The sequence below is a fragment of the Sylvia atricapilla genome, chromosome 1, assembly GCF_009819655.1.
Source record: "Sylvia atricapilla isolate bSylAtr1 chromosome 1, bSylAtr1.pri, whole genome shotgun sequence".
Classification (NCBI taxonomy): domain Eukaryota; kingdom Metazoa; phylum Chordata; class Aves; order Passeriformes; family Sylviidae; genus Sylvia; species Sylvia atricapilla.
In genome coordinates, this window is record NC_089140.1 from 27,699,860 (window position 1) to 27,715,643 (window position 15,784).

Genomic DNA, 15,784 nt, shown 5'->3' on the forward strand with positions numbered 1-15,784 from the left:
AGGGCCATGGTCTAATTTACAAGGTGATGTTAGGTCATAGCTTATACTTGATGATTTCTAAGTTCTTTTCCAGCCTAGTTGATTCTGTGATCCTGTGATTCTTTAGTTCTAATCTAAGATCTGTCAATACTTCTATAACTTTGATTACATTCTTTGCCATGAACCCAAGTTCAACTAAAAGACACTTTTCTATATCCTTCCTCCATGACAAACCCATATATTTGAAAAAGTTAGCACACACCCCCAGAGTATTCAGGTGGTCATCAAATTTTAAGTACTGCTGAAAGTGTTAATATCTTTGTCACAGAGAGCCTTTGAAATGTCAAATTTTATGCCTTCCCTGTGAAAGAAAATCATAAAAAGACATAAAATAATCAACTTAACAATGTACTAAAAATCTAACTTTTATAGAATTATTTATTAAAATCTTTCTGAGACTTGGTTTACAAAAGATGGTAAAGATAGCAGGTTGGTTTGCAATTAAAAAAAATCTTATTGACTGCAATTTAAAGTAATATACTAGAAAAGATGGAAAAAATCATTTTCTGCTGGATACTTCTCTGCTCCATTGAATATTGCTTTGAGCACTGCATTATACCTTATTGTGTTGTGCTGATAGCAGTGGGGTAATTTTATTACCTTAATAACAAAACAGCAGTTAGCTAACACTGCACTTTTTAGTTCATATAAGGAAGAAAGAAAAATATTAATTTGTGTTAAATAGGGGACTCTCTTTAATAAGGCACTAACTGCATCCCAAAAGACATATAGAGACCTGTGCAATGCTAAGTAAAGGAGTGAAGCCAAATTAAAAATATTGTGGGATTCCTCCGTTCACTTAGATGAGCATAATACCCTCTTTTCCTTTGATGCCAACCACTGTAACAGTTCAGGAAGTGCTGGGACTGTTCTGGCTGAATTCTGTGCACACCATGATGAAGGACAAGCAGGGATGGGACTGGGAAAAGAAGAGGGAGCTGTGGAGTCGTGAGGAGAGGGCTTTGGAAGAGGAAGTGGGATGTCCATAGCTGGAAAGGCAGCTGTGGCTGCAGGCTGCCTGTACATGGTTCTTTTCATAAAGAGTCAGTTTAGTTTTAGTACCCTGGGATTTCCTCAAGTTACAAACCAACAAACAGTGTGTGAAACACAGAAACTCTATTCTGTAACTGTTTACAACATCAAGCTTTATAACATTGAAGTGCTACTTTTCCTCCACAGAGGCCTTTTCTTAGCTGGAAAAAGTAAATCAAGGAAGTGTCTGTCATGCAGTTTGTACCAAAATTATGCTTTGGAAAATAAATTTATCAGTAATAACACATTCTTCAGCTGACTCTTTGCCTATTATTTTTTACTTCATAAAGAGAAACAGGTTATTTTCTCTTGCTTCTTACTTGCTTATTTGAAGAAAATGGTAGTCAAGCAGTGATGGTTATTTCTTGAATGTTCATCTCAAGAGATGGATAGGAAAACAGCAATCCCCTGACAGCCAGTGGAATGTCAAAACATGGAGCCATAAAAAGAAGCTGCGTTCCTGTGTGTTTTTCCTGTGAGCATAATTGTTCTTGTTGATAGTTATGTACTTTTAAAAGTAAATAACAAAATGTTACTAGTGAAAATAACTAAAACCAGAGAAAGTCAAAGGATAGCAAAGGGATTTTTCTGTTCCCAACAGAGGAAATTTTCTGACCTTGTGGAAAAGACAAGGAAGGAAATGGTATGTAATGGCCTGTACTGGAACGAATGTTACAATATGCTCTGGTCCTTCTGATTACATCTCTGCGATTACGTCTTTAAAAGCCGGCTGGCATGGCCTGTGCAAAACGTGAACCCTGCCATGCAGGAGCTGTGTAAGTGCGTCATGTTGGCTACCTTGGATTGAGCAAGAAAAATACTTCTCTGGAATCCAGGAAGGACAAACCCTCAAGTGCCTTCAATACCTGTAATTTCAAGCACACTATCCATGCATGTAGTTTTCTGTTGCATTGTCACTGGAAAAAAAGAGCCCAAAATTTATAAATTTATTTACTGACTTTATTGTGATAGAGTTTGGGGCATTTTTATTTGTTTGCTTGTTTTGGTTTCTTTTTTTCCTAGCATCACACAGTATATGACAGTTTCACAACATTGTAGGTCGTGTAAGACTGGGCATCACCCATTCTTTCATGGTACTGCTTAGGATTTTATTTTTAGAAACAGAAATTTGAGAAATGTACTCTCAGAAGTCATATAGGAAGGGGGAATGGTTGGAATACAGATAAAATTTATGTTTGGCTTCTAGTCAAGAAGGCTTGGAAACATGGGACAGGAAAACACCAGAGACCTCAGAGCATTGCATAGAGTCGGTGGGATGGGATTTAAGTTAGCAGACTAAACTGAAGACCCAGGAAAAAGACCTAAACTACTGATCTGGAAGAAAATCTAAAGGCTGCTTGGTATTTGTTAAACAGTTTTATTCCAAAAGTAGTGGATGCTGTAGAATCTTTTTGGGAGCACAAGTATGTGAAGTATTTGTTACAACCTGCCCTAGGAGGGGAGGGTAAGACAGGTACTTGATAATAGATCCCTTGGGGTGTGTTAGAGGGAAAGCACACTGAATGACCAGTGTTTATAAATATATATGTATCTGTAGGGTTTATTTTAGAACAATTTGGTTTAGAGCAATGAAAAGCACTATGTAGACATTTTGGTTATTATCTATAATAATATAAAAGCATAAAAATAACACTTAAGAAAACATACAAGGGAAAAGAAAGAAAAGATAAGAGTAGAAAGGTATATAGTTACCATCTGTGGTCCAGCAGCAAGACTTGGTTGCAGTTTTGATGAGTAATTGTGGCAGTCCTCATGGATTGGGGATGGGGAAAGCCCATAAAACACAAAGGTGAATGGCTAAACATAGTCTCAGGTTTGGTGGGAATGCCCAGGTACCTCCCCTTGGGGTGAGGAGTTTTACACTGGATGATGTAACACTGTGGATCAGGAGCACTTTGGGGTCTTTGATGGTTTATGACCCCTTCTAAGACATTACAGCTGCCTCCCATCAGTGTAGCTGAGTGAATTATGGCCTATGTGTGAATGTCCCTGTACTTCCCCAGAGAGTTTTCACATCTGAGCCAATTATTCGAGAGAGAACATTGATAAAAAGCACTCTCTCACCTTGCAGGATCTGCTTGTTATTGGCCTCTTCCTTTAACTGGCTCAAACCCCAGCTTGTAGCCTCTGTGGTGGACATGCACCCCCTCTGCACACAGTGGTTACTTTGCCCAAGGTCAGCAGAGCACTCTGTGGCTTTTGCAAATGGCCAATTGTTTTGAGTCATTACCATTAACTTTCCAGTCTCTCACATATTATTAATGTGAAGGAAACAAGGGGATGACAAATATCAGAGACATTAGGTTTCAAGTCGTTTTTTAGTGAGAAAATTAATTTATTCTGGGAGTTATGCCTAATGCTAGAGATTGATTGAGAGTGTGTAAATAAACTGCACATTTCACTGTTTCAAATCAGTTATGCATTTTTTATTTTACACTGTTTTATTTTATTTGGTATCTGCTCTTTGTCTGTGGACAATCAAATAGAAAGAGGAATCTGGAGAACAGGGTTTGCAAAGATAATGCACTGTGTCCCTGAGGACATGCCTTCTCTAGGATAATAGTGTCCTTAAAACAAGCCACTAAGAAGTGTATTGATTCCTAAAAGATTAGCTTTTGCATTGGCATCTAAGGCTGAGGGACATGTATGATTTACTAATCAGACTTCAGTTGATAAGAATTGTGTGCTCTTCAGACTTTCTCTCTTGTTCCTGATGAGTGGCAAAAAAGCCTAACATAAACCGTGCCTTTCTTTGTCACTTAGGTTTATGAAAGCAACTTCAAAATAAATGTTGTGTTGGCAGGTCAACATTTAATATCAAGGCACCTCCATGCTTTCTTGGTATAGTGCTAATCAGAAAACAAAGATGTTTGGTCCTTTTCCAGTAAGTATGTCTCAGACTCTTGAAACAGGAATTTGATTTAAAATAGATCTTTCTGTAGATCTCTTGAGCAATATCAAGATCTCATCTTGAACATGTGCTACCAAGAGATAATTATTTTAGAAGCTGCCTTCAGCAGGATTGCAAATGTCAGCAGCTTTTTGGGAATTTAGTATACTTTCAATACCTCAGAGAAAAGGAAGAAGTTAATTTTATAAATCTGGTGCCCCTGACGTAGAAACAGATGTATGGATGCCTTTGTTCTTCAGAGAACTTGGTTTCAGATCTGTTAAATTCAATGGGCTGATCCCCAATACATGTTGCTGATCTTAGAAACTACTTAAATTGGGGAAGGCTGATCAAGGAAGCTTTGCTGCTCTGTTGAAACTGAAGCAGTGCAGAGCTATTAACTCCAAAATGCTGTGACAGAACTTTTATTAGTGATCTTAGTGTTGTGTTGGCAGTTGGCTAATATATAAATGCTGACACACAGTAACAAAGTTCATAATTCTCAAAGTTCATAATTCACATGTGTTATTCTTGGAAAGTTTAAAACCACTTTCATTAATGGAAGTATAACAATACTCTTGTGCTTAAAAAAATAAATGTGAGGCATAAATACTTTCCTATATGAGCTTGGTAAGATCTGGATATTTTGAACAGTACAGAAAAGGTTTATTTTTTCATGCTAGTGTACTAAATTCAAGAAACCTTCAAGCAGGCTTTTTTCACAAAGTCAGAAAAGAGAAAGTCTTCCTCTCTTCCTCCCCTTCTTTTCTGCTTCAGATATTTTAGTTACCTAGATAAGTGTTCATGGTTAGTGAATTAAAAACTTTTAGACTTTGTTTCAAATTTTATGTGAATGCCAATGAATGTTTAAAAAAAAATAGTTTCAATACATAGTTTCCAAATCCAGGATAAGTTTATGTGTGAGATTTGATGAAAATTAAGAGCTACTCTGTATTTATTTTTAGAAAACAGCCAGTTTTCATAACAGTGAACTGTGTTATTCTGAAAGTTTTTAAAAGCTTAAAGAAGTTTATATCCTATTTTTATTCATGGTTAAATAATCTTACAACTGTTTTTCCTGGAATAGAGAATCTGGCCTATTCCATGGACATCTACCACTGTAATCAGCTACAATGAATGAGTTTATTCCTGTGAGAATTCAGAGGCACTATTTGCTAAACAGGGTTAGAAGATGCCCATGCTGTGAGTCTTCTGCTTTTTACACCTGGCACCTTTAAATGCATAAAGGCATTGACATAGTCTTCGTGCAAGAGAAAAGTCTATCTCAGAATAAACTTTACTTCAAAACCTGCAGTTAAAAACTTACATAAAAATATCCTTTCCTGAGGATCTTAGTTTAACATCACACAGTGATTGTTCCTTTCTATATTAATTTCAATAACCTTCTCAGACAAGTTAGTATCAAGGAAATAATGAGGGAAACATCTACTATTTAAGAATGCAATGAAATAAATTAAACTGAAATTTTCTCTCAATTTAGATAACTGCCAGCAGTTTTGCTTATTACCACTTTTCTATCGATTTGATTGTTACCCCTTCCCTCTTTGTAAGCAGATGTCTAGAAGAGCCACTGGCTTTTACAGATGGAGAAAATTGTTCTCCCTGGGTTCTCTGCACTCTCCATACTGCCATATCCAATATTTCAGGCATTCCTTCAACACATTTAAGCACCTCTTGTTGGAGAGTTTGACCTCAGTGGATGTTGCATATTTAATAAATGGGTCCAGAAGATGGCTGTGCTTTCTTCAAATTGTTCTTGAATTCTTGTTTCTGAGTAAAACCCTCTTCCTCTTCTCTCTTCCTCAGTTTTACTTAGAAGCTTTTAACTTTGATTACTGCACTAATGGCAAATGGAAGTATGCCTGTTTCCTTCTCCCTCTTTTCCAAGTTTTCAGAAATAACTTAAGCCATCATCAGAACCTGTAGCTGCAATACAGCAATAAAAAGCTTCCATTATCACTTCTTAGCACACAAAATATCATTAGGAAATTACAGTCAGACCAAATTTACAGTATTTTCAAATTCAAAATGGATAATCATACTCTTTGACACTTAGAGAATATCAGTCTATGCAGACAAATTCTGTAACTATGTTATAGTAGCCCTTTTTGGGCTATGTGTTTGAACTTTTCTAAATAATAAAATACAGAAATCAGGGTTTAATTCCCATCCATCCTTTGCAATATTTTCTTCACAAAGCAGTGTACACCTGAGTCCCAGCAATACTGTGGAAATAGATAAAAGCATGTGAAAGAGGCTTTGTAGCAATAATCAAAGGTATCACCTGAGATAAAATAGTCTTGTTTTAATTAAACTTTCTGACTAATGCTTTCTGGTCAGGTCTTCTGAATATTTCTCAATAAAGAACGGCCTTTTCATTTTTCTAGTTGAAATAAGCATACACTGATTCACTAAAATTTGAACTTTTTTAAAAGGGCTGGGTATTTTCCCCATGTAACTTGAGATCACTATAATCTAAATATAAGAAAGAAAAATTAAGGATGAGTGGATGTCATGGTGAAACTTACCAGGCCACATGGAGAACAGCATGATTGATTCCTTTGGTAGACCAAATGAGCATGTAATATGGACAGGATGATTAATCATTGATGGAAACCATGGCAACATTTCTCTACCTAGATAGTCAAGATGGATAAAATTATGAGCCTGAGAATATATTTTTGTAAATCTTATCTAATCTCATGATCATCACATGAAATGTCATGTCACAGGAACATAAAGGAGACCTTCTGTCTTCTGGAAGATAGCTGATTTTTGAAAGAATGCTTCAATTCCCTCTCTCTGACTTCTTGAAATATATTATATAATGCTATAATACTGTGACTTGAGATGAACATAAAATCAGAATTTCTTGATTAAACATTTATGCTGCTCATTGAATATTTCAAGGGAAGAACATAAGAAAAATTCAGAAAAATAACATACTTCATAATCAACACTTCACTTCTCACTATCCCAGTGTCAATGTTTGCCTAGGACCTCTGACTGGAGCCAACACTCAGATTGCTTTCACTACATGCCCAGTCCCATGGCTGAAGGGTGAATTTTTAGAGTCAGAGCTTCTCAGCTGCTGGTGTCCTTGTCTGCACAGGTCAGAGTGGTGGCTGCCACTGAAGAATCCCTCATGGCCTGTCCAGGCAGCACAAGGTTTGCCCCAGGGAGTGACAGTGCTCACTAAGGAGGCAGCAGCCAGCCAGTTGCCAAGTGGTGCACACAGTGTAGCTGTGATCCTACCCTCTCCTATGCCTTAGACACCTGCCTCAAAGCTACACACTTAGGCCCTTTATTTGCTCTGGACTTGAAGGATTAAACCAGAATCCTGTCTTAAAGGCAAAGACAAGAATCATACCTTTATGCCAGGTTTTTCATCCCTGTCATCTGGCAGCCTCATAAGTCAAACCTTGCCAGTTGTTAGGTTTCAGTCTTTCTTCAGCATGTTCTCTCCAGTTGAAGCTGAGTTGCCACACAGGAAGGAAGGATGATGAAAACATGGAGAGAATTAGCAAGTGGTAACATAATTCTACAGCTTGTTATGATAACTTGGCTTTTCAAGTTGTATGGTCAGTATCATCATTATTTTTTAGATGAATATTGGAATAAGAATTTAGCTCAGATCTTCAAACTGACACTGTATTTAGGCTAAATCTGAAATAACTATTGATCTGTAATTCAGCAACAGAACAGGTGAGAACAGAGGTTGACTTCTGTGACTGGACAAGAGAGTGCTTTTGACACACTCCGTGTACAGGAAACTTTGTCATGTGGAACTAGAGGCAAAACAAAGCATCTGTAATCCCCTTGTTTAGGTAGAATTATAGAGTTTAGGAGGGCATTTGCCAGTTGTGAAGAAGAAATAAGCTTTGTAGAAGGAAACACATGAGACATTTGAAAATATTCTCTCCCCTTTCATTTCTTCCACTGTTACCTCCTGGAACTGTAAGTCAGGCTTTGCAGAAAGACTCAAACCTTAGACTTTGTGTAAGCTGAAGGTTATTCCTGCTGGGAAAGATGCTGGGGCTTAACTTCTGGGAGCCCTCTTAGGTCCCTTGTGTATGTCACCTGGAAACATCACCTTGGTTCTTTATGAGCCTTTCCCCTGACTGGGGCAAAAATCGGAATTTGGGACATTGCATTCTGGTATTCTGGTGTTTGCACACACGCTCTGCATATATGCAGTATATGACAGTGATACTTTGAGGGGAAAAAGATCCCTTATTCAATATAACAAAATACTTAGGAAATAAGTGAGCAAAATTAAATGGAAAAGTTTTTCATAAATCCTTGAATTCTCTTGAGTCATACAAATGCTTTAAATTCAACACATTCAAATCTGCTTTTTCATGGACTAGATGAGGAGCACAAACATCTTCTAACACTCCTGCGTGGTCTATTAGGACTTGGGAAAAAGACAAGGCATTTAAAGATGGTCATATGTCAAACAGTGAAGTTGAGCAGGCAGAAAGCTGCATCTTTACCCCATAACTGTGTTCCTGGGCTCTGATGGCAGCCGACTGCTACATCAGGCCTTCCCCACGAGGAAAAGGTGTCATGGAAAATTATTTCTCCTTGTTACTACAAAGCTGAAACAGTGCTAGGCCTTTGCCATCCTTCTGAGACAGCCATAGTTTATCAGCAAGATATAATCTTTAGTAAATTAGAAAAAAATATTTTAAGTCTTAAGGTAGTCTAAAATTCCATTACAGTGCAATTTCTAATGAGTGTTGTAATTACTATTTGACCAAGGACTTCTGAGTCACAAAAACAATGTTATTTTTAGTCCTCTCCAATTACTATGTCAAAGGACATGCAAAAGCATATAAGAAGTAATTATAAATATTCTTTCTGAATGTGCAACGTTTAAGATACTCCAAAATTTCTCCAAAATTTCACTTTTGATTCAACATGTTAGAAAGTTCTTGATAATTTAAAAATTTATGAAATTCTGTCATGTGAACAATGTTAGTTCTTACTTTCGCTACAAAAAACAGATGGATGAAGACAGAAGACAGTCCAGCTTTCATTAGAAGTGAGATTGCAAAAGCAAGATTTGCAAACAGTCAAAAATTCACACTGAAGAGTACAAACAAGTATTCTGACACTTAAGATACAAACTTCAATCCAAGTTTTTCTTTGCCAGCAGCCAGTAAGTGATTACATAATCCTAGTAAAACAAACTCAGGCATGAGAAAACTCTTCCGTCATTACTAACATCTTTTGTGTTTGAGTAGTGCCACAGACACTGAGACAATTAAACTGTTCTTGTGTTGTTAACCTTTGTCCATTGGTGTGTGATACTGGGAATGATCAAGGCTAAACAAACACCATGCATCTCCTGCCAGCAAGAGGCATTCCACTTAGAGCAGTATTTAGTCTGTAGATTTAAAATTTAAAGCTGTAATAAGGAGATATAAATTTAACCAACTTATTCTGTGCAATCTGTGCATGAACAATTTTTTCTTAGTAAGACAAGTAGAACATGTAGGAGACATGAAGCTGCATAGCACAGGGCTGGTTTGAGCTCCTGTGTGGGCAAAACAGCACAATTGCGCAGCGAGTTCACCTGGACAACTTCAGAAGAAATAGTAAACCCATACAATTACAGAGTATGTGGTAAGTTCTGCCCTCGCTGACTGAAGCAAACTAATGCACAACAATGCAAAAAGGCCTGCAATTAGAAAAACTGCTTAGTGTAATTAAGTGAGTAAAAGTAAATAGAATAACAATTGGCATAATTGTGAGGACAACTTTGAGAAATCACTTTTGAATGTTTCAAAATATTTCTGATACCATATTAAAACTGGAACTGCTGGAAATTTTTGATACTCTTCTCTCTTTTTTTTTTTTTTTTTCTTCTCCAGATGATGAACATCTTGAGAAAGGTATTTTATTTGGGAATTACACTGTTTATCAACTAGACTTACTGCAGCCCTGGCTGCAAAATGAGGGATAAAATGCTTGGCCATGAACTTATGAAGGTGAGCTACACCATGTTCAGCTGGACCTTAGACAAAACAGAGCACACAGAGTTTATTTTTTAAACAGTGAGGATAAAGCTGAGGGTGCCTGTCCACCTGTTTGGCAAACTGATGACAGGATGCCCACCAAAATGGGAGATGATAGTGGGTACACACTGTGTAAGGTCCTCTTTTTCTCAAGACAGTATAAAGAGAAGATGGGAAGATAGTTACACAAATTTCTTAGTTGTGGTGTGCTTTTTTTAACTTTGTTTTGCCAGCAAAGATGCTCTCCAGCTGCTTTGTTGCATTTAGCAGTGCCTCTCCCACTTGCTGAGGGAGCCCTGATCTGGCTGCGGGTAGATCTGCCTTGCACTCTTCTTCTATTAACTCGATAAAGCAACCCAGTGGGGAAATCATGATCTTCAAAACTCATCCAGGTGGATAAGATGATGAAGCTAAACAAAACCCTTTTACGAAATGTATTTACCCTTTTCTGAAATGTATCTTTTGATATACTGACAGCTTGCACTGCATCTGTTTGTATTGTGCCCAGCCTGATCTGCCTATCAATATTAGATGGAAAACAGTGATTTGCTGTAATTTTCATATTGCAGTGAAAACTGCAATTGTGATGTTGATGTACCAAACATTTATAAAGGAGACCAGACAAGTAGGAAGTGGGTTTAAAACCTTTTGGGCTGCTGCACAGTTTTGGAAAAACACTGGCAGAACTCTTAAAATTTTCTGAGAAGGGAAATCTATATAAATTCTGGGCTTCATCTGTAGTCCCAGATGAAAGAATTTCCCCCCCTCCCTGAAAGATTCCTGTCAGTACTGAACAAAAGAAATGAGATTACTGGGTGAATGAGAGCTGCGCTCTGCCATTCCAGCCGGGAATGAAAAAGCGCTCTCTCGCAAGTGTAAGCTATAGAAACTCTTTGTGTTCTGGTATGAGCAGTTCATACAAGGCAGATGTGATAATTATAGAAGCAAACAGCACAATGTTACAACAACCGCAGACAGTGGATTAGCCAATTTGTACTTTTCTTTCTTGTCTTTCCTGGGGTTTTCTCCTATTATTTTAGAATAGAGAAACATTCTCTGTTTGCAGTGAGGGTGGCTGATTTTTTTTAAACCACCCCTGCTACGGCGCTGGGCACAGAAGCAAAAGGGATTCCGGGCGAGTTTGTTTTACAGGCGTGTTAAAAACGAATAACCAAAGGACAGCTCAGCCGTTCCCGGGCGCCGCTGGCAGGGGCGGGGATGGGCGCATCCCTCCGGAGCGCGCTCCGCACCCGCCCCGGGCCGGCCCCGCCCGCCCGGCGCTATAAACGGGCTGTGCGGAGGCTCGGCGGGCTCTTCGCCTCCAGCCATGGCACCCGAGCGGCCCTCGCCGGCGTTCGCCGAGGCCGGGCTGCAGAGTGGGCTGCAGGTGTGGCGCGTTGAGCAGCTGGAGCTGGTGCCGGTGCCCCCGAGCTGCCACGGCGACTTCTTCGTTGGGGACGCGTACCTGGTGCTGCGCACGGAGCGCCGCGGGACCAACGTCGCCTACCGCCTGCACTACTGGCTCGGTAGGAGCGTGGGGGAGAGCCCGCAGTGCCCACCCTGCTGCTGAAGGCTTTGCCGGGCTCCAGGGCATCGGGGGCCGGGGTTTCCTCGCCCTTCTCAGTAAGGCTGCGGGTGCGAGGCGGCCAAGAGGGGTACTCGAGGTGGAGGCAGAAGTGAGGCTGCCACCAAGGATCAGGGTGGTGCCAAGCGTGATCCCTTCCCATGCTGAGGGACTTACTGGTGGGACAGTGGGGTGTGGCAGAAAGGTGAACGCTTGCTCAGTTAGTGCTGTGGGTTTGGAAAAGTACTGAAGCGTTAAAGTCAATTCTTGGCTGCGCCCGACAGAGGTTCTGGCGTGAAATCCTTCCTTTACTCACAGGAAGAGTGTCCTTGCCTTTGTTTCCATCTGGATGGAAATGTCCTCTTGGCCGTCTCCTTGTGGTGTTGTTGCCCTGGTTGGTGTACGGGTGTGCTTTTTCCAGCTAGATTTATTTTGCTGTCTTATGGTGCAGAGATCATGTGCAAAGACACTAGGTTTTCTTTAAAAAAAAGAAAGTTTTTTCTTAAAAAAAAAAAAAAGACTGCCTATCAGTCTCACAGCCTACTGAGATTGGAAGCAGGCTGATGTCTTTTGCCTTCCACCTTGACTAGCCCACTTTACATTGAAGTTGAAGCCTGACATAAGGTTGTGTTTTACGTGACTTCCTCATCTCCTGAAGGTTTCATGTGACTTCCCCATCTGGCCAGAGTCGTCCTGCCACAGTGATTGCTGTTTAGCTGCCTGAAACTTACTGTCTTTTATTTGTTGCACCAACAAGTTTGTGTTTGTAGGTGATCATCTCAATGAATGCTCATAAAGATAGTTGTATTAACATTAATGTGCTTGAGTTGCTGCAGTTCTCATTGTATTTTTGCATGCATTGAATAATAATTGCAGATAAAGCTGGGATTGTTTCTGCATAAATGTTTGAGCGTTGAGGTTTGCATGTCTTCAGAGTTTTCCAGCTGGCAAGCTGGATAGTGTCTGTCTCTGGTAAGAGTATAATCATAGATGGCAATGTGAGTTAATTTCTGGCAGAGACTTTTCTGTCAGCAGCCCTGCTAATTAGTAGCAGGGTTTGGCTGTGTAGACCTTTGTTAATGAAGCTGGAACTACTCGTGTCTTAGTGAAGGTCTAGTAAACACATCCCAGGGAATGATGTAAGGACTGTTTGCAGCTCTTGGGGAGGGAAGGTAGAACAGTGACTGGCATTTGAAGCAATTAAAATCTCATTGCTGGTGGCTGAAGAGCTTTACTTGTACACATTGATGCACATGTTGTGCTCCTGTGGTGCTATCTAGATAGCTAAATGGCTTCAGGTGATCTGGGCACCCGTTGTGGTTGTGCAGCTGCCAAGGTGGAAGCAGGGAGGCTCAGTGCTGGCAAATCCCTTTGGGGCTTGCAAGTTATTTCAGCAGCAGTGTGGAAAAGTCTCAAACACTGCTGCACACTTAATAGCAACAGGAGACCAGGGCTTCAAACAAGCTATATTGAGAGGGCCAGTCACAGTCAGAGCAAGAAACAAGGAATCATTTTGGTATTCTTAACTGATTCACACTGCTGTTACATATGCCAGACTTTTCCTTTGTAAGCAAAGACTGTATAACCAGGGCCAGGAAGATCACAATAGAGTCTTTCTGAAGACTTCCCAAAGGTGTCTCTGGATAGCTGCAGCAGTCACTATCACTCAGACTTTGTGATGTAAAGAAAGAATTCTTGTGATGGAGGAAACACTGCAGACTCTGGTCTTAGGTACTTACAAGGGCCTTGCCATTTGGTGACACAGTCCTACTCCTACTTGTCATCAGTGATGTGTTATTGTGGCAGCCACATAGGGTGACTGTGAGTGTGAATGGATTCTAAGCAGCAAAAAAGAGCCCCATCATCAAATTTTCCTATTATATAGTGGCAAATTATTTCCTATTATTATAGTGGAATTAGCCACTATTATATAGTGGCTAATTCCTTGCTAAGGCACACCCCAGGGGTTAAAAGAGGGTCTAGACCATGATGCTGACAGTCTTCAGCTATGACTGGCATCTTATGCCAGTTATGGGTAAAGTGACCCCACAGTTGTTCTGCCATGCTGAAGCTTCCTATGGGAAAGCCAGTGTTTTCCCAATACGTACACTGAGATGCTGTTAAAGTTGGACAATTTCTGAGCAAGCTCACCTAGGTGTATCAACATTGTTGGCATGGCCAAGCAATCAATGTGGATCTGTTTTGCTGCAGCTGTATCCACTTTCAGTGTTGCTCAGACATCCTGACTCAGTTGTCTCTACTGGCACTTGAGAGATGCCTTAGCAGCTGTACTAATCCTAATCCTAAGGGAGCTGTCTGGACTTGAAACTATCATTAATGGAAACAGCATGGACTGTGCCAGTATGAAACTACTTGTGCGAGTGAGATTGGCTATACCCCACTTAGTGTCTTTAATCAAATAATGCATGGTGGTTTTTAACTATTTTTTAACCCTCGTTCCCAGAGATGAAGTCATAAAATCTGTCTGTGTGAACCGGGATCTGTTTGGTAAAAACTTGGTTTTTTTCCTTTATGCTTTGGCTTATTTATAGCTGTTCGTGGCTTAGACTGTAAGGTAAATCTGGTTTTTATACAAGCTCGAGCAACTTATGCTTGAATGGATGCTCACTTGATTTTTTTTTAATGATGTTTCATTTAGCATTTTATTGCCTAACGGCTATGAAACCAAGTCTGATAATAGTTCTTATCTCTGACTCTGTTCAAAAACCATTTTACTTTAACCCTGATCCCTGTTATGTAATTGCAGGTAATAATTTAGAAGGATCTAGCCTTAATGGACATGATTGCCCCTATTTAGAAAAAGAAACAAAGCATCCCTAAAACCTCCAAAGCTTTACCACCAACTTTAAGCTGGCAACCAGGTCTGAGACAGCATATTGGAAAATAGCAAGTTCTGTCATGGGATGATTTGGAACCAAATGGAAGATCTCACCTTTCCTTTTTTTTCTATAGTGACTGAGAAGCCTGGTTTTTTATACTTGATTCTATTTGTGCTTTTCTTGAAACAATTAAAACTGCTGAACATGTTCATCAAAAATGTATGGGCGCACATTAAAATCTATATATACAGCCAGTTTTTGGCATGTACAGGCATCAGCACACTAGATCAAGAGGCTATTTTACGACAGTCTTGGGAATAGGCTAATCTCTGTAAGGTACAAAATAAAGTCTGACCTTATGAAGCAAATATCTGAGCCCCAAAGCTCCTTCTCTTTCTCCCGGATGTACCAGGCAAAATATCTTGCTTGCATTATAGTGTCAGGAGGACTGCTTTGACTTATTTGGCTTTATGGGTTGGTGAGTTGTTCTTAGAATAAATATATGTTTTACTATCCAGACAGTCTGTTCATGTGACCTTTCTTTTGTTGAACTTCTGCTAGAAGTCCAAAAATCATTACAGCTGACACTTGCCATGCAAAACTCAATCAAATTATTCTTTGTTTGAAAATTCTAAGAGAAGATGGACTTCACTATTTTTCACTCTTATTTCCTTATGAATGCAGTTCTACAAGTAGTCAAGAAATGGTCTGGTGTTGTATTGCCCATGCTGGATAGTCTGGAAGATCATGTTACTTGGTGGTGAACAAGATTGTGATTCAGTGCTTTGTTTCCACATAAACATGGGTTATACATTCTGCTGAAGACAGTGCCCAATTGTTGCAAAAATAATTTCTCCAACTGAATTCAAAATTATATTAATGTTTTATTGCCATATTTCCTCTTATTTCAGGGAAAGACTGCACCCAGGATGAAAGCACAGCTGCAGCTATCTTTGCTGTTCAAATGGATGACCATCTAGGAGGAAAGCCTGTGCAGAGTAGAGAAATTCAAGGATATGAGTCTACTGAGTTTGTGGGTTACTTCAAAGGAGGAATTAAATACAGGGTAAAGAGTCTTTCAAAATATATTCTGAAACTGGATGTAACATTTTTCCCTACATAAAAATCGAATGTTTTTCTTTGTAAATGAAGATTTTAAAAATAGTTTATTAATGCTTTGTGGCTTTTGACCTGAACTACCCCTCTTAAACTGTAGGAGTTCCAGTGTTTATACAGAAAGAAGCAGCTTGTTTGTCAATGCCTCTTCTGATATGTGAAAACCTTTCCTAATTTTTTTACCCCCAAAATAAAGCTAAAATCTCATATTTGTGTGTCTGAGAGAGCTCACAGTAGG

General features: G+C 39.4%; 1 protein-coding gene and 1 long non-coding RNA gene across 2 annotated transcripts in view; both read left to right on the forward strand.

Annotated features, from left to right (window-relative positions):
- The window catches only part of LOC136360689 (uncharacterized), a 538,204-nt gene that overhangs the window by 306,179 nt on the left and 216,241 nt on the right, over positions 1 to 15,784 (forward strand). The gene's annotated exons all lie outside the window — the stretch shown is intronic.
- The window catches only part of SCIN (scinderin), a 48,554-nt gene continuing 44,088 nt past the window's right edge, over positions 11,319 to 15,784 (forward strand). The window contains exons 1-2 of the mRNA XM_066318110.1: positions 11,319 to 11,552; positions 15,342 to 15,496. Of these exons, the coding sequence (XP_066174207.1) occupies positions 11,354 to 11,552; positions 15,342 to 15,496 (354 nt within the window). The 5' untranslated portion in view covers positions 11,319 to 11,353. The remainder of the gene's footprint in view (positions 11,553 to 15,341; positions 15,497 to 15,784) is intronic.